Source organism: Leptosomus discolor, chromosome 7, assembly GCF_034619465.1.
Source record: "Leptosomus discolor isolate bLepDis1 chromosome 7, bLepDis1.hap2, whole genome shotgun sequence".
NCBI classification, from domain to species: Eukaryota; Metazoa; Chordata; class Aves; order Leptosomiformes; family Leptosomidae; genus Leptosomus; species Leptosomus discolor.
In genome coordinates this window covers 55,700,016-55,720,944 of record NC_141397.1, presented here as the reverse complement: position 1 = coordinate 55,720,944, position 20,929 = coordinate 55,700,016, and the positions used below count along the sequence as shown (strand labels likewise).

At 64.1% G+C, this 20,929-nt stretch overlaps 1 protein-coding gene and 2 non-coding genes across 6 annotated transcripts; all 3 read right to left on the bottom strand.

Moving 5' to 3' along the window:
* Positions 1-3,593: 3,593 nt before the first annotated feature.
* On the bottom strand, positions 3,594-20,121 carry EIF4G1 (eukaryotic translation initiation factor 4 gamma 1). Of its 4 annotated transcripts, none has more exons than XM_086468106.1 (33): positions 20,047-20,121; positions 19,863-19,949; positions 19,531-19,563; positions 18,895-18,915; positions 18,028-18,201; positions 17,576-17,675; positions 15,680-15,792; positions 14,479-14,571; positions 14,328-14,394; positions 13,074-13,946; positions 11,823-11,911; positions 11,434-11,620; positions 10,934-11,067; positions 10,563-10,700; positions 10,198-10,371; positions 9,923-10,120; positions 9,513-9,659; positions 9,182-9,418; positions 9,000-9,104; positions 8,443-8,596; positions 8,235-8,335; positions 8,032-8,134; positions 7,807-7,909; positions 6,899-7,155; positions 6,689-6,804; positions 6,345-6,517; positions 6,062-6,187; positions 5,889-5,970; positions 5,572-5,670; positions 5,133-5,267; positions 4,952-5,033; positions 4,738-4,878; positions 3,594-4,623 (listed from the first exon to the last, which is right to left on the bottom strand). In XM_086468106.1, exons 1-33 carry the CDS (start codon positions 20,119-20,121, stop codon positions 4,442-4,444), a joined length of 4,899 nt encoding a protein of 1,632 aa, XP_086324232.1. In that variant the 3' UTR covers positions 3,594-4,441. The 4 variants fall into 4 exon arrangements, with proteins under 4 accessions (XP_086324232.1, XP_086324234.1, XP_086324231.1 ...); XM_086468108.1 differs by having other exon boundaries at positions 8,446-8,596; XM_086468105.1 differs by lacking the exons at positions 18,895-18,915; positions 19,531-19,563.
* LOC147415295 (small nucleolar RNA SNORD66) lies at positions 10,446-10,520 on the bottom strand. The gene has a single exon (XR_015183687.1). It is a non-coding gene; the product is annotated as a small nucleolar RNA SNORD66 (small nucleolar RNA).
* Positions 11,702-11,778, bottom strand: LOC147415294 (small nucleolar RNA SNORD66). The gene has a single exon (XR_015183686.1). It is a non-coding gene; the product is annotated as a small nucleolar RNA SNORD66 (small nucleolar RNA).
* Positions 20,122-20,929: the final 808 nt, after the last annotated feature.

Below are 20,929 nucleotides of genomic sequence, written 5' to 3'. Positions count from 1 at the left end.
TCAGAGCAGCCCCAGAGCCGGCTTCGAGCTGGCAGGGCCGGGTGGGCAGCCACGGCCAGGACAGGGGACCCGCCGTGGGGTACCGGCACACAGGCACCGTGTCCGGGCATGGCTGGGCACGGCGGTACCTGGAGGAAGTCCTGGCTGTCGAAGGAGGCCTGGCGTGCCAGGCGGGGCAGCGGGCGGGTGGCGCTCAGCGGCGACAGCGCTTTCACCTCCTTCCACTCCACGCACAGCGTCGTGTCCACGGCCACTGCGGGAAGAGGCATCAGCACCTCCATCCCCCCCGCCTCTGGCAGCCCCCCCCACCCCAGGGCAGCGGCTTCTCGCCTGGTCTGAGACCAGACACAACTCATTGCAGGGCTGCTCTGGAGCAGCCGGGTGCTGCAGCACGGGTGACTCACGCCCGGGCAACTCTTCTACCTGTGTCAGCGGTAACGCACGGCCCCAGCCTGGCACCGGGGACCGGGCACCCGTCCCGGCTTGGCAGCTGTTTTGGGAGGGGTGGGGGCAACTAGAACAGGCTGTGGGGGACAGACTAGGCCAGGCTCTGGGTGCACAGAGGGAGGCGGTGCTGGGCCATGCTGCAGGGGGGCGGCACTCCTCCACCTTCTCCAAAAGCCCGTTCCCCAGTTCCCCATCCCTGGGACAGGAGGGAAAGGAGCAAATGGGGGGGCGGTTCGTGGGCGACAAAAGCACCTGCACCCATCCTCCACCCCAACAGCCTGGCCTCCTGGCACCAGTACCCCAAACGGATGTGTCCCTGACCACTCAGGCACTGACCCCCAGGCACCAGGGCCGGGGAGGGTCCCCTGTCACTGCGGCCCCCAGGCCAGGCCAGCCCCCAAGGGGCCAGGGGTAAGACGTCCCCAAGGAGCCTCATTCCCCCTGCAGCAAGGTGGGCCCAGCTGATGTAAACAGTCTGTGAGGTGGGATGTGGGGGAGCCGAACAGTGCTCCCCCCAACCCTCATCTGGGTGTAGCCCCTGCTGAAACTACCGATGGCATCACCTCCACCCCCAGATGTGGGCAGGGACATCCCATGACGATGCCCCAGCATCAACACCCCTACCCCCCCCCCAGCAACAACACCCCCAGGCCCCCCCCAGTATGTCTGCAACACCCCCAGCACCGTCCCATCCCCCACCATCCCCAGCCCCCAGAACACCCTTGGATCACAGCCGCAGCCCCCATCACCCCCATCCCTCCTGTAGCACCCCCAGGACATCTGCAGCACCTCCACGGCACCCCTGTGCACCCCACAGCCTGCAGCCCACCCCTGCCAGCCTCCATAGCCCCCCCACATCCTCCCAGATCTCTGACCAGCACCCCAGTCCCACACACCCTTCCCAGCCCCCTGCACCCCCCTCACCAGCTCCCTCAAATCTGCACTCCAGCCCCCCCCCTCCCCCATGTCCCTGCAACCCCTGGGCCACCCAGCTGCCCCACAGCAGCATCTCCAGGCCCCAAACCTCCACCCACCTATAGCCCCCATCCCCCTATATGTACCCAAGTCCTTCAGAGCCCCTCAAGCTCCCTGTATCCCCCCCCCCATCTTTAGGCACCCCAATCCTCTGTGTCCCCTTCCCCACCTCCATACCTCCCCATATCCCCCAGCCCCCACAACCTCCCCACCAACCACCCTGTACACCGCCACCCCACCCCCTAGACCCCTTCAGCACCCCCACAGCAGCCCCCCCCACACCTCACCTTCCCATATCCCCCAACACCCTCACCGCATCACCCCCGTGCGTCCCTCCCCCACCCCAGCAGCCTCCCCACAGCCCCCGCACCCCCCTACACCCTCCATACCCTAAAGCCCCCCCGCATCGGCCCCAAACGCCCCCCTCCGGTCCCAGCCCGGTGCCGCTCACCCACCGATGGTGGTTTTGGAGCCGATGCAGCCCATGCTCCCGGGGGGGCCCCGGTGCGGGCACTACCGCCGGCTCCGCGCCGCCCGCATCGCCCCCCGGCCGCATGGGCGGCCCCGGGCAGCGCCCGCGCCCCACCGGAGGGTGCTACCGGGCCGGGCCGGGCCGGGCCGCGATACCGGAGTCCCGAGCGGTGCCTGCGTCGGGCCGGGAAGCAGCACGTCCAGAGACGTCACTGCTGGGGGAGGAAGAGGAGGGAGAGGGGGAGGCGGGAGGGGGGAGGGAGATGGGGAGGAAGAGGAGGAGGATGGGAGGAGGGAGGAGGAGGAGGAAGGCTGGGGAAGAGGAGGACGAGGGGGATGAAGGATGAGGGAGGCTGGGAGGAAGAGGAGGAAGGGGAGATGCGGAGAGAGAGAAAGGGGATGAAGGCAACCGGGAAAGATGAAGGAAGAGGGGGGCTGAAGGAAGAGGAAGAGGGGGATGGAGGAAGAGAAGGGGGGGCGCGGGGAGCAGGAGGATGGACGAAGGAAGAGGAGGGGGCTGAGGAGGAGGAGGAGGAGGAGGAGGAGGAGGAGGAGGAGGAGGAGAGGAAGGCCGGGCACCGCGGAGAGCGCCGTGCCAGCACCGCGGACAGCGCCGCCCCGCCCGGCCCCGGGGCGCCGCGGCCCCGGCCCCCCCCCGCCCCCCGCCCCGACCCTCGGGGTCCCGGTGCGACAAGGGACAGGGACACTCCAGCGACACGGCAGCCCTCGGCCCCAGGCCTGCCCACGAAAGGCGCCCCCTGTACCGAGGCGCGGGAGGCAGGAGCCAGCCAGCCTGTGACAGGGGGCTGGGGGTCCCACCTCGCTGGAGCTGGGTTTGGGGCAGGTGGGTGCAGGCTTTAGGAGATCAGTCTGACAGTACCACAGCGACCTCCCCTGCAAGAGATCGAGGCCAGCACTGATGCCAGGCTGAGGGGTCAACTTGCAGGCAAAGGTGCCTGTTCATTCTGAAACCTAATGATGGCAATTAACGCCACAGGAGCCTTTCCGCAGCACAGAGGGGTGCAGGGGGGTACTGCCAGGGTGCCACCCTCCCCCTTGGCAAGCAGAATAGCAGAGCAGCTTAAGGGCCTCCCCTCTTTACTCACTCACTCCTGGGCAAGGGGGAAGCTCCTGGCCAGTACCCCTGCCCCCCCGCCAGGCCCTGCTGGCCTTTCCTTGCCAACTTCTTCCCAGCACTAGTGCTGCCAGGGCTGCAGCTCAGCCTCGGATCTGGGGAACAGCCTCTGGTTAATTATTCTGTACCCTCTGGGCCATGGCCAGTGTGACTCAGCAAGAGGCAGCCCAACGCACCAAAGACTAGCCGGGCCCCAAGGGGGGCCAGCCTCTGTCCCTAGCAGGGACAGCCCACTGGGGACCCCCACCAGGGCCGGGAGCAGCCCAGGGGGCCTGGCTCCAGGCACATGCGACCCCCTTGCCACCCTCCCAGCCCCAGGGTGGGGGGTACCTACCGTCTGCCTTGGGGTGCCGCGGGAGGCTGGCCCCTGCCCGGGCTCTAGGGCTGGCACCCCCACGGCAGCCCAGGCGCATGGGACATGGGACGGGGGGCGGCAACAGCGGCACACGGGGCATTATTTAGCAATGTTCTTTTATTTCCAGTTTTAAGGTGAAAAGATGCCTTTAAATCTTCAATTAAATACTCCATAAAGAAAAAAAAAAAAAAGAAAAAAATTATTTACAAATTCACGTGACCAGTAATTGAATCCTTGTTTTAATAATTACACGTGCGGCTCGTCACATCCGGCGCTCTATAAATACAGGGGACGCGGATGGGCGGGCCGCCCCGTCACTTGCCCAATTGTGGCCTTAAACATTTGGGAGGAGGATGGGGGCTTTGGGGGTAGGGGAGAGAAGGGGACTCAGCCTGGCCCAGAGAAAAAGGGTCACACCCCCCCCCCTCCTCCCTGTCACCCTCCCCAGATGTCAGAGCAGGAGCTGGGGGGATTTATATTTAAAATAAAAAAAAAAAAAAAAAAAAACACATAGGGGAGGGGTCCAGGCAGTGATGGAGAAATAGAGAGAGGACAGGGGAGGGGGAGAAATCACGCTCCTGTCCCCAAACCAAATTTAATAAGTTTATATATATATAATCTCTCTATATTTCAGCAAGAAGTGGGGAGGAGGAGAAGGAGGGGGGAGAGGAGGGGAGACATCTGTCCCCATCCCATCCCCTCTCCCAATGACATGAGTCTGGGGGTGCTCTGCCCCACTCCCGGAGACCCGGTGCCTGCGCTGGGAGCAGGGAGAGGAGGGGCCCCAAGGGGACCCACGGCGACAGCCGCCTCCGTCAGCATCCGTTTATTATCACTGTGACAAACTAGTACAGGCCTCAAAAACAGAACCGGGACAAGGGGAGGAGGGAGAGGAGGAGAACCGAAAAGAGAGAGGGGGCTGTGGGGGGCACAGCAGTTCCCTCGGCCCTAGCATCAGCAAGTCCAGGGGGGCCAGGGGTGGGAGGGGATGGAGCTGCTCCCCAGGGTGCCCCGCTCTCTCTCCCCTCCTTCCTCCTCCTCCTCCTCCTCACGGCTGCTCAGTTGTTGTCCGACTCATCCTCAGCTTCCCGAAGCCAGGTGAAAAAGGCCGTCACCGATTTGAGAGCCACCCCTTTGCCCTGCTGCTCAGCCGGGTCCTTGCTGGACTCCCACTTGTAGAAAGCCTCCTCCTTGATGACATCCTCGTCATAGAGGGCATCAAAGAACATCCGCAGCAGGTCTGGGGGGGACAACAAAGGGGGGCCTCTGCCATTTCCCAGCCACCAGCCACCCTGCTGGGGTGAGGATGTGCTTGCCACCCCCCTCCTCAGCCCACCCGTCCCACCACACTCACTGGGAGGCTGGTCCAACTTCACCACCAAGGCTTGCAGGGCGTAGAGTGCCTGGAGCTCCTTCTGCTCGTCCCGCAGGTACTTCTGCAGGAGCTTGGCTTGGTTGCGGATGACCATGGCGTCCACACGGTAGGGGTTCTCGACTGCGGGAGACGGGGTGTGAGAGGAGGGGCGGTGTGGGCAGAGAAACCCCCCCCCCTTCACCGTGGTACTCACAGATGATGGCCGAGTGGCACACAGACGTCATCAGGGCCCTGATAAACGTGTTGGATGAGACCTGCTGCTCGCTCAGGTTGGCCTGGAGGAGGGATGGGTAGAGGGAGCTGTGAGCTGAGGCGGGAGCCAGGGGGGACCCCCCCCAGACCCACAGGAGCTGCACCCACATCCACAACCTCACCTCGATCCAGTCGTATATTCTTTGGTTGTTCGGGTTCTCCTTCAGCAGTTTGTCCATTTGCTTGCACAGCTCCTCTGAGGTCAGCTCCTTGCGGCTCGGCGTGTCTGAGCTGTCCCCCATCGTGTACTCCAATTTCTGGGGGAGAGGGCAGAGACGAGCTGTTAAAAGCAGCACAGGGGAACGCCACGCTCCCAGCAGCAGGGCCACGCCACGCTCCCAGCAGCAGGGCCACGCCACGCTCCCAGCAGCAGGGCCACGCCACGCTCCCAGCAGCAGGGCCACGCCACGCTCCCAGCAGCAGGGCCACGCTCCCAGCAGCAGGGCCACGCTCCCAGCAGCAGGGCCACGCTCCCAGCAGCAGGGCCACGCTCCCAGCAGCAGGGCCCCGCAGGGTTCCCCCGTGGCCCATCTCTGCCCCTCTCCACCGCTGAGCTCTCACCTGCTCTGTGACAAATTTGTTAACGTCCTGGTCCTCGGGCAGGAATTCCTTCCAGCTCAGGCCCCCATCCCGCCACAGCTTCCCTGCGGTCTTCTGGCTCTACAGGACAGACAGACGGCATCAGCACCCCCATACCCTCCACCTCCAGTGAGGGGGATACCACGGCTTGGCCACACCACCCCCATGACCCAAACACAGCAAGGGATGGCCCCTGCCATCCCCTCTGGCAGTGGTGGCAAAGGGCTTCAATCCCCACATGCCAACCTGCCCCCTCCCCAAGGCAGCTGCCAGCAGCTAGGTGAGCCCCGTGCGCTTACCATGCCCTTGCACAACAAGCCCAGCACCTCGACCAGCAGCGTAGTGGCCTTCCCAATAGGCACCAGGGGCTTCGTTATCTCCCTGTGGGGCACAAGTGACCTGGTTGAGCTACCCACCCCCAGGAACCCCCCTGAGAAGCCGTGGCAGCCCCACAGAGGGGCACAGCCCTCACCTGAACAGCTCCTCCATGGGGATGCCTTCCTCTTGCAGGATAGGGGTGATGAGCTCGGCCAGGTACAGCCAGATGTGGGGGATGTCAATCTCCATGTCTTCTGCGATCTCCAGGATCTCCCGCAGCCTGCAGGGCAGAGAGGGGCCATTGGGATCCAGCAACACCCATGCCCCTCAGCTGGGAGGGACCTCGGGAGGTCTCAGTGATGAGCCCTGCCCATGGCAGAGCCAAATTCAAAGCCAAGCAAATACCGGCTCAGGGCCAGGCTGCCCCAACCCCTCACCCTTTGTAGTACTGTTCCTTGGAAAGCGTGCCTGCCTTCACCAGCTGGCACAGCAGGACCCCCATGTGCTCTCGGGAAATGGTGCTCCTCTCCAGCGTGGACTCAATGCCATTCTGCACGAAGATGTAGAGCGAGGAGGGGCTGCCCAGCTCCTGCACACACTGCAGGGCCTCCTGCAGGGAAAAGGGGGGGGCGGGTCAGTACTGCCCCACGGCCAGTCCCAGCTTCCCCCATCCTCATCCAGGCACTACCAGCACCCTGCCCAAGAGCACAACCACCCAGGGAAACAGATGGTGTGTTATGGGGGCCATATGGTGCTGTGCCTGGCCACCCCCTCCTCTCACCTTCATGTCATTGATGTGCAGGTATTCCTCTATGATCGCCTTGGATTTCTTCTCCAGCTCCTCTTCCGACAGCGCAGGCTTGGGAGACGCTGCGGGAGCTGCTGGCTCTTGCTTAACTGCGAGGAGAGAGCAAAGATCAGGCAAGGCCTGGGACGGGCAGAGCCTCAGGCCACAGCCAGACCCCCAGGACACCGCTCCTCCCCAGCTCACTGGTCTCTCGGCTCCTGTCCCGTTCCTCTGTCATGCTAGCAGCCTTGCGCACGGCCTCGGGGCCGCCCTGCTTCTCCCGTTCTCGGCTCCTGTCCTCTGTCTCTTTGCTGAAGCTCCTCTTGGTGAGAGCAGACCTGTTCCTGTCTGCCCGCTCCCCCCGGTCGGGACGCTCCAGGCGGTCACTGCTCTTCTCCGAACGTGACTCCCGGTCCCCTCTGTCCCCAGCCTTCTCTGACCTGTCGCGGCTGGAGCTGCTCCTGGGTGGGAGGACAGACAGTGTGAAGAGCCCATTGCCACTCTCCCTGACCCTAAACTGCAGAGCTCTGTGAGGCAAGGCTGTCCCAGTCCAACCTCAGCCCCTTCCAGGGCCTCTTCTAGCACTTGACCACCCTCAGGGGAAAACACTTTTCCCTGTATCTCCCCTGTTCCAACTCATGCCCTTTGCCTTTTGCTCTGTCCCTTGGCCTGAATGAACAGAGCCTCACCCCATCCTGCCCACACCTTCGCCCTGCTGCAGACTATTGTGAGATCCCCCTTTGTTTTCCTCTTCTCCTGAGCAAACCCAGCTCCCAAGTCTCCTTGGCGAAGCCCATGCTCCAGCCTCCACGGTACTCCCTCCAGCCCATCAATGTCCATCTGGTCCCAAGACCCCAGACCCGACCCAGCACCCTGGTGTGGTCCCCCAAGAGCCAAACAGGGTGCCCAGGATGGGGTCAACCTTCTTTGCTGCAAGGACTCACCACTGACTCCAAGCCCCTCCAAAGCCCCATCCTGCCACACGGGATTATTCCAGCCCACACGCCCTACGTTTGCCTATATATTGACCGGCCACTGCCCGATTCGGGGGGGGGTCCTGCCTGGGCTGCAGATCAACACTCCCACACGTCAAGGCAGGGCTGGCCCCTCACCTCTGCACCACACGGCGGGACTCCAGGCTCTCGGCAGGGGTCGACTGCTGGAGCGCTGAGAAGCGGTTCAAGGTGCTCGTGGCTGGTCGCCCTGAATCAGATGCTGGGCGTGAAAAGAGGGGAGGTCTCAGAGTTCGGCACCTCCCCGGTACAGGCACTGCCAAGGGGAAGGATTCCCCCCTCCCACCCCCCCCAGTGGCACCCAGCCAGCCCCACGCTGCCTACCTGAATCTGCAGGCTTCGCGCCAGACCCTCCGCTGCTGCCTTTGCCCCAGCTCAGCCGCCCACCCGGCGCAAAGAGCTGGTTGTTGGAGTCGATAGATCCAGGCTGCAGGTGGAGAGACAAGAGTCAGCTCTGAACCCCACACCAAGGCAGGATCCAGGCCCGGCAGCCAGCTCAGCTGCCCACACTGCACCCCCAGCCTCACCTTTGTGATCTTCGTTAGCCGGCTGGTGTCGATGGGCCGGTTGCCCTTGCTGATGGGCACCGTGTTCCAGCCATCGTCTGCGACCAGGCTCCCGCGCCCACCTGGGCACAAGGGGGACAGACATAAGGCACAGCCCGGTCTCAAGCAGTACCCAGCAGGAGCAACCCATTCCTGGAAGCCTCAGTCGTCCCGGAGCCTGGGCACTTACTGCTGGAGGATGGCCCGGGGGGTCCTCTCCTCTTGTCCTTTGACATGAGCTGCTGCACTTTGATGTGTTCCCGATGCTCCTCCATCTCTGCTTCCTTGTGGATCTGGTCGATGGTTTTGGGGCCCTGGTCTCCTCGCCGCGGCACCCAGCTATTCTGCAGAAGGCAGGGAAGGAAGGAAGAGGGCACCAAGTTGGAGGACAAAGGCAGACATTCTCCCTTCCCAGCCATACCACCGTGAAAGCCTCAGGCCAGTCTCCTGCCTCAGCCATCACAGCTCCCTGGGTGCTGTGGCAGCTTTTGGCACAAAAGGGCTCAGTTTCTGGAGCCCCCCTGCATTAAACAGCCGCTGGTTACTGTGCACCCACTACCACTACCATGCTAACCAAGGGCTGGGGGCTAGCATGGTGTCTCTGGGGCTGGCCACAGCTTACATACCTCTCTCCCCTCCCAGGGATGGATGGACTGCTGGCACTCAGAGGACACAGGCCAGCAGCTCCATAGGACTGAGCAGGGGACAGAAGACAGTCCCCAGGCAAGAGCAGGCCACACGTCTTACCCGTCTGAGGTCAATCACATCCTGCAGCATGAAACGGATTCGGGATGATGTCTTCTTCTCTTTGATGATCTTCTCCATCTGATTGAAGTACTGGTCCATCCTGGGCTATAGAGGGACAGAGTCATGGTCACATCCCTCCCAAAGACAAGGGGCAGGGCAAGGCAAGGCAGGGCAAGAGGTACCTTGGCCTTCTCAAAGTCCAAGTCCTTGCCAATGGTGGTAAGCAGGCGGCAAAGGCACTCAAGAGACTCCTCATCATGGTTTTTGAGCAGCTTCACCACGCAGTCATGCATGATGGCTTCTGTCAACATCTTCAGTTTGAAAAGCTCTCCGATGAACTTGATGTTGCCCAGGGATCGCCGGCGGGCCTTGTCCCGCGCCTCCTCCAGCTCGTCCTTCATGCGCGCCTTCTCCTCGGGCTGCAGGGAGGGCACAGCAGGGCAGCTCAGAGCCCAGAGCCGCCCCAAGGACGCCCACGCCAGCCCTCAGCTGCAGCCTCCCACCCCAACTCACAGCACTGGCATCGTCCATTTCCTTCTGCCGCTTCTCAAAGATCTCGTCGTCGTCCTTGTCCTTCTCAAACTCCTTCTGGCAGCGGTTGAGCAGCAGCTTGCGGAAGTTCACAGTTACCGTGGGCTTGTCTGTTGTGGGCACTTTGAGCTGCAGGGAGAGGTAGAACCCAGGCAAGGAGCATGAGTCATGTCTCCCCCAAAAGCTGGCCAACTACGGCCCAGGCAGTGCTCAAACCAGGGAAGAGCCACCCTACACCCTCATGATGCCCTGCTAAAACTCTGGACTTGGTCCTCTATCCACATACCCCAGTTTCCCCACCCCACATGGGCAGACCTGCACCCTGATGAGCTCAGCCAAGGCCCCAAACAAACTCCTGCCAGCTTGGCAGGAGACCCCCAGCTCCTGCTCACCCCCATAAGGCAACGGCACATGTTAGCATAGGCAACAGAGAAGTTTGGCTCCGAGATGGCCTTCTCGAAGACTAGGTCGATGACACCCTTGAGCCGCTCCTCCGTGTCGATAGACAACTCCATCACCTGCTTCATCAGTTGCTGGAACATCTGGGGTGTCAGCTTGTTGAGGATGCTGCGGACACGGCGGAGCAGTTCCTGCGAGGACAGCAGGGTCAGTGAGACCAGGCACGTCCCCCGCTGCCCTCCCACCGCTCACCTGCCCCAGCTCCCACCTGTGTCTTGATGTTCTCTGGATCCTCCTCCTCAGAGGCACGCTTGCTGCTGGGTTTCCAGGCCTTCTCAGCCTTGTTCAGCTTGACATCCTCGTTGAGGGACACAGTGGCAATGATCTTCCGAGGCTCCTTCCTCTGGCTCTGCTGGGAGCGGCGGGGACCCAACCCTGAGGGCTGACACAAGGAGAAGAAACTCAGCTCTTTGCTCTGTGACCAGCTGTGCCAGCTCTCAGGGTGTCCCCATCCACCTGCTCAGATCCTCAGCTCCATCATGGACATCAGTGGCCCAGACACAGCGGCTCAAAGGCTTGATCATCATGGAGAGGCAGCGGGGGACAGCATGGGTAAAGCGAGGAGATACTCACCAGGCCCCGGTTGCCCATGACGGGCCGGCCAAGGTTGGCAAAGGAGGGGGTGAAGTCGGGGCTGCAGTTCATGCCACTGAGGCGGATGGGGTCGAGCGCCCGCAGTGGGGTCTTGTTGGCCTGCAAAGGTACACAGGGCTGAGGATGCCCAGGGGGCAGAGGAGCGGGATGGATCCATCCCCCAGCCTCAGCACTGGGACAAGGAACTGGAAAGAAGGCCCCAGAAGTGCCCACACACACCAACCCCAGGCTCAAGGCTCATTGCAGATGCTGCAACAGGACCCCGAGCACAGCAGGCAAATCCCTGCCTTGCCCACAAACGGGAGCCAGATCACCATCTGGGCTCCCCCACTTTCCAGGGTCGCACCGACCTTGTCCAGCACCACATCTGTGATCTGGGGCAGCCCCTCAGGTTTCTGCATGCTGGCGAAGATGAACTGGAAGCCCAGCAGGAACTCCCGGTCATATCGCTTCTTCTCCTCAGGGTTCAGTGGCTTCCATTGCTCTGCAGTAAGGGGCAAAAGGGAGACCCTGATGTGGCCTGTCCCATACACTCCACCCCAAGCTGTGGCAGGTCTGAGCCCACCCACGGACCAGCAAGGTAGGATGCAGACAACCACAGAGCTGCCCCAGCCTGGTATGCCATGAGCACAACGCTGCTTGGACAGAAAGCCTGATGCCACCAGCTCGCTGCCTCCTGCCAGGGTGCTTGTGCCAGGGCCTCCGTCCCCCACCCCATGTCAGGCTTGGGGACAAGATGTGAGGACAGCATGAGGTTTAGGACAGCTGGACCATGCCACCCCTACCCTCCCCACCGCTGGGTCCAGAAGTGGTGGCTCCCAGCAGAGGCCTGGGCCAAAGCACTGCTCACCTTCCTTGTAGCGGTACTTCTGGTCAGCAGCCTTGCCCTTCTCTGGGGCCAGCTTGTCCTCCTTCTCCTCCCACGTCTCCTCCGACTCTTCTTGCGGACGGGCAGGGGCCACATCCTCTGCTTCACGGGCAGGGGCGGACACGGGGGGCTTGTTCTCCACCTCCGAGGCACTGTCGCTGATCTGAGACTGCATCGGGAAGGACGGGGACAGCAGTCATCCCACGAGCCAGCTCCTGCCCCCTCCACCCCGCAACCAGGCGCCAACCCCCACCTCAGATCCTCATTACCCTCACGGAGCATCAGTGGCCCAGACACAACGGCACAAAGCAGAGTTCATCACAGGAGGAGACGGGACACAGGTGACCCCCGGACCACCGTGGGACACTCACCTCTTTAAAGGCATCCAGCAAATCGCCTACTGCCTCCTTCTTGTTCAGCTCCTTCATCCTTCGCTTCTTCTTTGGCACCGACACGGCGACTGGGAGGAGAGGCAGGGAGGTGAAGGACAGGAACCCTCCCAGATCCCTGTGTACCCTGACACCAGCTCTGAGGTCAGCAGCGAGGCTCCAGTAACCCCAGGCCAGCTTCAGGATGGAGCCACAGGGACATAGCCCCCATCCTCAAACATACCATGTACCCACCTGGATATCTGCAGCCCTGCAGATCCTACATCCAGCCCACCAAGGCACCCCGCTCCCCAAGAGTGCACCCCAGAATACTCCCTGTACAGACGCACCTCACATCTCTCTCCATCCGGACGCTGCACCCCGATTTACCCTGTGCCTCTCTGAAGCGCCCCCATCCATACCTCTTCCCTAGTGCAGTGCTCCCCATCCTCCTCAGGGGATCCCTGCAGACACCCACACCCCTCTGCAGGGCAGCCCTTATGGGGACACCCCCATACACACCTCTAACCCACATAAGCTCCCCTCCCTGGCACCTCTATACACCCCACACAGAGATGCAGCCCAGAAACACATCTGCCCCCAGGCCACCCTCCTATAGCCCCCCTGTACCCCTGCACAGGGTGCCCCATATGAACACATCCTGGGTACCCATCTCCCCCATCACCCCCATGTCATCCTCCGCCCTCCAGTCCAGAGTGCTTAAAAAAAAAAGACATATCTTTGCCCTGGCACACCTCCAACGCACCCCCCTTTTCCCCAGGCACCCCTATGTACCTGTGCACCTCTACACAAGGCACCCCACACAGCTACAGCCCCACAGCTCCCCTGCCACCCCTCCACCCGCTGCACCTCCCTGTGCCCCAGACGGCTGGGGACAGCCCTCAGATACAGCCCCAACGCACCCGCCCTACGTCATGCATCGCATAAACCTCACTTCCCTCATGGCACCCTGTGACCCAGGGCACCCCACACAATCACCCCTCTACACTCACTCCATACTCCTACAGACGGATGCACTCCCCAGACATCTACCCCACTCCACCATCCACAGGCACCTTGTCCACCCCCAGCACCCCATACCCAGGTGTCCCAGGTCACCTAACCCTGTCCCCCTCTCCGATATCCTCCCTGTACCCCACGCCTAGCATCGTGCCCAGACAACCCTCTCACGCCACCCAGTACCCCCCCTGGAGCAGCCCGCAGCCCCGCGCACCCCAGCCCAGTATCCCCAACCTTGTGCGGTCGCCTCCGAGGTCTGCGAAGGGGCAGGGACTGGGCTCGAGCTCCGCTCCTGGGCCTCACCAGGGCCTTCGCTCTCTTCCTCCTCCTCCTCCGCTGGTGGGGAGGCAGGGGTGCCAGGCTGGGCTGGCTCCTCAGGCTCCGAGATAGGGCTGACGTCCGACTCGGGCTGCTCCTCGCTCAGCTCCGCTTTGATGGTGCCCTCCACCCCGTTGGGCAGGGGCAGCTCTTCGGGCTGGGCGATGGGGGAGTCCAGGGCGGGCACGGGCACCGGCACCGGCTGGCACACAGGCGCCTCTGGGACCGGCTCGGGCGCCTCCTCCAAGACCCCGTTGGCCTCGGCAGCAGGCTCGGTGGGGGGCTCAGGGCAGGGCTCTTCCCGGGGCGGCGGGGGGCTGGGGGAGGCGGGTTTGGCAGGCGCTTCAGGGGCCTGCGGTACAACAGGCGGCGGCGACGGCGCGGCCGGCACCAGGGGCACGGCTGGCATCGGGGGGACAACTGGCACCGGTGGCACCTCGGGGGGCACAGGTGCCTGTGGGGCAGGCTCCGGGAGGGGAATGGCAACCTCCTCCTCCTCCTCCTCTATGGCCACCGTGTCCATGTCGGGCGCGGGCACGAGGGGCAATTCCACAGGCCCTGGCACTGTAGTGATGGCGCTAAACGTCTTGTGCGGGTCGGGCGGCGCCTCGCCCAGCTCCACTTTAGTGTCCGCGTCCACGGGGGGCTCCATTGGCACCAGCGTCACGGCTGAGAGCACCACGGGCTCCACCTCGGGAATGAGGGGAGGAGGAGGCGACGGGGATGCTGACTTGCTGGGCTCCACGGAGACAGGCTTGCTCACCACCAGCGCAGGCTTCGGGCGGTCATCTGCAAGGTGGGCGGCATTAATGAGGGGCTTTCCGATCCCCTGCTCAGCCCACATTCCCCTCACCCCCAGATCTCTCCATCTGTAGGAGGCGTAAGGACAAATGTACCAACCCACATCGCAAACGGACAACAGGGGCAACAGGGGTCCTGCAGTACCCAGGGAACAGCCGGGATAAGCAGACAGCCCCCATAAACTCTCCTGGATCCAACACAGGGGCACCAGTTCCCAGATATGTAGGGAACATGTTTGAGCCCACAAGCCCAGGGGAACCGAGGAACGGTGGGGCTGGCATTTCTCACACTGCAACACCAACAGCAGGGAGCCTGACACCCCCAGCCGGCACACCCACCCCCACACCCACCCCCGGCTGGGGCACTCACCTGGCCGGACAATAACTGCTACATGGGGGGTCTCTCCATTGGCCTGGGGCTCCAAACCGCTTCCAGCCTGGAGGGGGGTCAAAGAGGGAATTCAGCAGGGCCACATCCACAGCCTGCTGCCCCAGCCAGGGAGGCAAGGGAGTCCCCTTACCTGTGGAGGGGTGGGGGTGGATGAGGTCCTCGCTCCGGACATGATTTCTTCAGTAATGTCTTTGCCGCCTTGGTTAGGGTCTCGTATCCGGATCTGTCCACGGGTGACGGCAGAGATGGGGAAACTGTCAGCAAGGTGGGGGATGCAGTGTACAGGCCACCCCCTTCTCCCTGGGCCTGACACCCCTAGGACATCCCCTTCTCCAAGGGAAGAGGCGAGAGGCTCATTCAGCGCTATGCTTGTCATGGCCACACGCAGCTTGGGGACCAGCGAGTGCCACCTCCCCTCGCCACAGGGTGCAGTGCCCCACAGACACCGGCCTGTCCTGACGCTTGGCAGGCAGGGACAGCATGGTGCAAGGCAAGCCTTGCAAGCCATTGTGCCAGGCAGCTGGAGTCAGCGCCACGTCCCCAGGCCAGCGCCCATCTCCAGGTGTCGGGGGATCCCAAAGCATCACCATGCTAGAACGCAGGCTGCCAAGGACCCCCCCCCCCCACCGCCTTGGGGACAGCACAGGGGACTGGCCTCAGCACGCAAAAGTAGCAGCAAGCTCTGTGCCGCCCTAGGCACAGCCCATACACCCACAGCCTCACTGGCCCTGTGCCTGCTGTGGGCGCAGCAGGAGCCGCAGGGCACCTTGCTGGGGAGCGAGTAGGGGGACACACACATGGGTCTGGGACTCTGGGGGGGGGCACAGTGCAGCCAGGGGTCTTGTTCTGCCCACCCCCAAACATGACCTGCTCCCAGGACAAGAGCAGAGCCCTGAGAGGCATCAAGGCCGCTCTGCTGAGGAAACGCCAGCATCCCCCCTCCCCAGCGGCACCCCCTGCCCTCCGGTGCGGGGCCATGCCGGCAGCCACCCGGCTCCCCGCTATAAATAGGCCCCGCGCGAGGCCTCCGAGCACCGGCATCTCCGGGAGCAGACAGCAGTTGGCAGCCGCGGCACCCCCGCCCCCCCAGGAGCCGTGACTCAGCACAACGCTGCCCGCCGGGACGGCCAAGGTCGCCAGCACCCGTCACGCACCCCGGTCCCCTCGCTGAGCCCCCCCTCAGCCTGGAGGGGGGCACGTCTACGCGCCACCCCCCCCTTCCCCGGCATGCTGCACCACATCATCCTGCACGCCACGGCCACCCGGGGGCTGGCACCATCCCCCCCTGGCGTGCGAGCCCCCCCAGTGCCTGGAGGCAGATGGCTCCTTACCGTCTTGCGTTCTCGTTTGGGGGGGATCGGCGGCTGCTGGCTCACAATGACCTGGGCAGTGGGGACCCCCGCCGGGAACTGCTGCACCCCCTGTGCCGGGTAATAAGCACCCGCTGGAGGAGAGGAGAGAGCGTCAAACCAGCCAACCCGAGTCCTTCAAGGCTGTCCTGGGGACCCCCTGATCCCCCAAACACAGGGGTCTGTCAGGAGCCTGGGGAGCCCGTGCCGCTCTGCAGCAAACCCCCATCGCATCCGGCCCGAATTGTCCCAACCCGCCCGACAGGCCCGACCAAATTCCTTCCCCGTGAAGCAGAGCGTCCCCGCGCCGCCCCCACGCCCAGCCGGGCCCCGCGGGCGCCTGCCGTGCCCACCGGCTCCATGCCACCGACGGCCCCGCCGGGACACTCAGCCATGCTGGATGTGGCCGTCCCGGCTCCGTGGGCAGCCACCTTCCTGCCGGCGCCCTTATCTCCCCGGGGCCGGCACCAGCCCAAGGGCGGCACCACGCAGCCCCGTCCGCACCCTCCATTCACACCCAGGCTGAGGGGCTGGGGCTCCCCGCGCAGCCCGAGCCCCCGGCAAGCTCAGCGCAGAGGAGGGAACCGTGCCGGGGGCCGGAGGCAGAGCTGGACCCCATCCAGGGCTGGCACAGCCCCCAAGAGGCATTCTGCTCCTCCCAGGGCATCCCCGAGCATCGCCCCCGGAGCAGTGCCACAGGGGTACGGGCATGGGGAGGCGAGGAACAGGCACAGCTGGGCCCCTGCCCACTCCGGTTCCAGCTCCTTCCCACCTGCACTAAGCCTGGAACTTGCCCCATGTGCTCTGGTGACTGTCCCATCCCCAAGCCAGGGACCCCTCCACTCTGCCCAGGGGGGATGCAGGCGTACTGGATGGGCCTCGGACCCCAGAACGGGCCAGGCACAGGGGGAAGGAGGGAGACACCAAGCTGCAGAGCCCCGGGGACCAGGAGGGCTGGCCCATCTCACCCATCAAGGGGCACGCCACGCCAGACCACCCACCTAGTCTTGCAGGCAAGGGGCACGCTGCTGCCAGTTCCCCTGGGAACAGCCACAGACCCAAAGCAAAGGCGGGGGGCAAACGAATCCCAGGACTCCAGAGAGACACCCAGGGGATGCCCCAGCACAGGGCACAAAAGAGCGGCCATGTCCTGGCCCAAGTGCAGGATCTGGCCACTATCGGGGGCCACCTTCCTCCTCGAAGGGGCCAGCTGGGCCCCGGGATAAGAGGGAGGGAGGACGGGCACGTACCTGGCTCAGGAGAAGCCCATCTCTGCCCCGGTTACGCTTTGCTGCTGTGCCGGGGCCGGGCCGGAGGCCTCAGCTCACATTTCTGTGTCTGCTGGGCCTCCTGGGACCGACCAAGCCTAAATATAGTCACAGCCAGGGTGGCCACATGCAAGCACGGGGGAAGAAGGGGGGGCTGCTCACACCGCCGCTCCCCAGCGCCGGGAGAGGGCAGGCACGGAGCGGCCCTGGCACCCCTGGCTCTGCTCCTTGGGGAGCGGGGAAGCCGAGGGGGGATGGATGTCAGCAAGCACAAAACTGCTCACCACCTTGACGGCAGGGATAAAGTCTGCCCCGGCCTTCCGCCAGGAGAGTTAAACATTAAACGGCCCCAATTTGGAAAAGGGCGGGGCTGGATGGACCAGTGGGACGCGATGCCCAGCCCCCCATGCTGCTGAGAGACAGGCAACACCCCCTGCACCCCAAAACAGCCTGTAACGGAGTCACAGAGACAGCCCTAGTGACCTGGCAAAGGCAGGGGGTCTGTGCTCAGCGCCTGAGTGCTGGGAGGCCAGAGACAGGGGACGAAACAGACGGGGGAGCACTGGGGCTGAAAGAGCACTAGGGAGCAAAGCAACGCCCTTGTCCGTACCGTAAGTCCCGAATTCTGTGGGGCTGGCTCCAGGGTAAAAACTAGGGGCACCGGGCTGGACCGGGTACTGTTGGGTCGGGACAACGTACGTGGAGCGACCCTGCAACGGGGGAGAAGAAGAAAGGTCAGTTACCTCCCATGTGGGGCACAGAAACACCCCCAAACCACTGAAGTACCCCCAAACCTGCCTGTGAAACAGCTGGGCACCAGGGCAGAGAGCAGGACACAGGCGTAAACTGGGCACCAGGCACCTCGGGGGGCTGCTGGGGAGGGTGACCAGCACTGCTTGCTGCCTCTACAGAGCTGGGCAACACCCCGCTCCAATCAGTGAGTGCTCAGAGAGCCTGGGGGATCCCTTCCACCCTCCCAAACTGGGCTCCAATCCCGGGCAATACCCCCCACCAGTGCCCAACCCCAGTCCCCTCCCACAGAGCCCAGGGCACTGCCCTCACCTGTCCGGGAATGTAATAGGCTCCTTGGGAAGGTGTGTAGGATATCTGGGAGGGTATCATCATCACCTGGGAAGCAGCCGGATACACATGGGCAGGGGGGCCGGGCCGGGCCGTCGTGTTACTCTGCACACGGGAGGCGCTGGTGGGAGGCTGCGCCCTGTTCTGGTAGAAATGCTTGGGGAGAGATGGGGCACGGCGTCAGGGGGAGCGCCGGCACCCCCACCCAGCACCGACGCACGCGGGGTGGGATCCTCCCCCCACCACCTCCCGCCCCACACCAGGGGGAGCAGCCTGGCAGCGTGCATCACCCCAAAAAGTCAGCCTGGGCATAGAGAGAGGGGAGCACCTCCGGCGAGGGGGCGGGGATTGGGAGAGGGGAGACCACCCCCCCACCCACCGGGATACAGCCCCCCACCCCGCTCTCCGGAGCTGACCCCCGCCCCCCACTCCAGCACCATCGTGTCCCCACGCACCTGTGGGGCCGCCTGGGTCCACCCAACCCAGTTCATGCCCAGCGCGGCCCCCTCCCAGCCCGACGGGGGCCGGCAGCTCCAGCGCCCGGAGCCGGCCACGGCCACACGCAGCTCGGCTGCGGCGGGTCCCGGCGTGCTTCGCACCGGTTCCCGGCGCTCGCACTGAATGCTGGGACCTGTAGTCCCGCCGTGCCGGGCCACACCGGAGCTGGGCAGCCAGGGCGTGCGGGGCCGGCTATTCCCCGCCCTCCAACGCCACCCTGGCCTATGCCGTTCATCCCAACCCGGCTTCTTGGCCGGGCAGGAGCATCCCCGGGAGCAGCAGCTCAAGCCCAGCAGTGAGTGGGCAAGGAAGGGTCCGCACACGCACCCTGGGGCAAGGAGAAAGCGTTACCTGAAGAGACCTGAATCCTCCCTGTTAGCAAGCGCACGCATACAGAGGGAAAAGGGGAAAGAGAGAGACAGGAGTTACCCGCATTGGGACAGGGCTTGGAGCAGGGTGGCTGGCAAAGGAGGGGACAGGAGGCTGGGGAGCCCTTTGCCCCAGTGCCCACGTCCTAAATCTACAGAGGTCCATTGTATGGACCCCCCAAGGGGCAGGAAGGGTTTGAGGGGCTCCCAGCTGGTATAGCCAAGGACGTCACTAGATCTGTCCCCAGCAGCTCCTTCTCCACAAGAGGGCTGATGGAGGTCCAGAGCCTTGCACGGCACTGCCAGGCCTTGGAAGACCCCCACAAAGTGGGGAGGAAGAAGATGAGGAAGGGCACAGGCAGAAGCAGCAGCCTGGGCCAGGGTTAGCACAGGCACAGCCACATGCTGCAGGCTTCATGCAAGGAGGAAACTGGGGAAGACACTGCAGGGAAACCCCCCCCAAAGTCAAGCGGGTGTCCTCTACTTCCCCCAGACCAGCCTGTCCCCCAGCTCTGGGGTCCCCACGTGCTCCCCAGCCCCTTCATGCCCAGGGTGGGTGTTTCTGTGCAGTGTCGGGGCAGGGTGCTCAGCATGCGGGGTAGGGGAAGCGGGTTAGTACCTGCTGGTGTATAGCCCGAGGCCCTGCTGGAAACTGAGAGAGGAGGAGAGGGAGGTTTGGGGCAGGGGAGGAAGGAGAGAAGAGCAGTCACTCGGTGGGCATCCCTGGCCGGAGGCCTCTGCCCGCCCCCCCCAGGGCCAGGAGGTCCCCAGGCAGCAGTTGTGGTCCGGATTGAGGGCACGCTCCCCCTCACAGGCGCATACCAGCCCCAGGGGGCATCACAGGGCTCCTCACGCTCCCGGGCACCATGGCAGTGGGGGCTACTCGGCCAGGAGGCAGAAAGCTGCCGGATCCCCGCCATCACCCCCTCCATCCCAGGGCAAAGCCCTTACCTGGCGCGGCTGAGAAGGCGTATTCATTTGTGAGGTCGGTGCCGGGTTAAAAACCACAGGTGCCGTCTGACCGGGTGGGAACGTCGGCTGGAGGGAGGTAGGGAAGGAGATGGTACCGCCATCCCCGGCACAAACTGGGGAGGCAAAGCTGGGTGTCCCCCCCCACCCTGAAGGGGCCGGTTACCTGCGGGAGTCCGGGAGAAGGGGCAGGGTGCGGGGCTGTCGGGGCTCCTCCTGTGGGCTGTGGAGCTTTGTTCATTTCATGGGGTTGTGCATAAGGATCCCCTCGCTATCTGCGGGGACAGGGGACAGTGGGCATAAGCCAGAGGCGAACAGCACCCCAGGCATCTAGTCTCCTCTCCACATCAGCCCCTCAGCGTAAAGCCAGACACCGGCTGTGCCCCACAGACAGCATCATCCAAGGGTGCGGACCCCCAGTCACCCCCCTCCTGCCTCACTGGGGCACAGGGAGAGGGTGAGCACTGCCAGGCCACCCAGCCCGGGAAGGTCCCCATGCCCTGCGGAGCAAAGCCCTCAGTTGTGCCCACTGGCAGGACTGACCCCCCCTCCCCGAGGTGACCCCAGAGAGTCTGATTGGGAGGCCTCACACAAGCATGCACTGGTACCCGTGACCTGCTGCCCGCACCCAGGCCACCACCAACTCCGGGGGGCTGGGTGGGCCGGCGGCACCCCGGCGTCAGCCATGCCCAGCTCCACCCCGACTGACCTACTAAGCACTTCCCCCGGCCGGCCAAACCTGTTCCTGCCGGTGGTGCCGGGTCCCCGGCACACACCGCAAACGCCTACCGGGGAGGGCAGGGAGCAGCTCCTGCGTCCCCCCCCCGCACCACAGACACTCCTGCCCGCTGCCCTTCCTGGGGGGGGAGCCCGCAGCCCCTCGCCACCGCCGGTACCCAGACACCCTCCCGGGAGGGACTTGGCAGCCGGTGTCGCTCTCCCCGCCCCAGTGCAAAGGCCGTTGGGGCAGGAAGACAAGGCAGTGCCCCCCACCTCACACCCCGCCAGGGGTCCCCTGTACCCCATGACACCCAGTGAGCCCGCTACTG

What these genes read in the sequence shown, in the direction of transcription:
- EIF4G1 (XM_086468106.1), bottom strand. Translation starts at nt 20,121, where the DNA reads ATGAACAAAGCTCCACAGCCCACAGGAGGAGCCCCGACAGCCCCGCAC. An exon ending in AGCAGTTATTGTCCGGCCAG is followed by an intron (nt 13,947 to 14,327) that starts GTGAGTGCCCCA and finishes CCCACCTTGCAG; the next exon opens with ATGACCGCCCGAAGCCTGCG. An exon ending in GGCTAACGAAGATCACAAAG is followed by an intron (nt 8,135 to 8,234) that starts GTGAGGCTGGGG and finishes CTCCACCTGCAG; the next exon opens with CCTGGATCTATCGACTCCAA.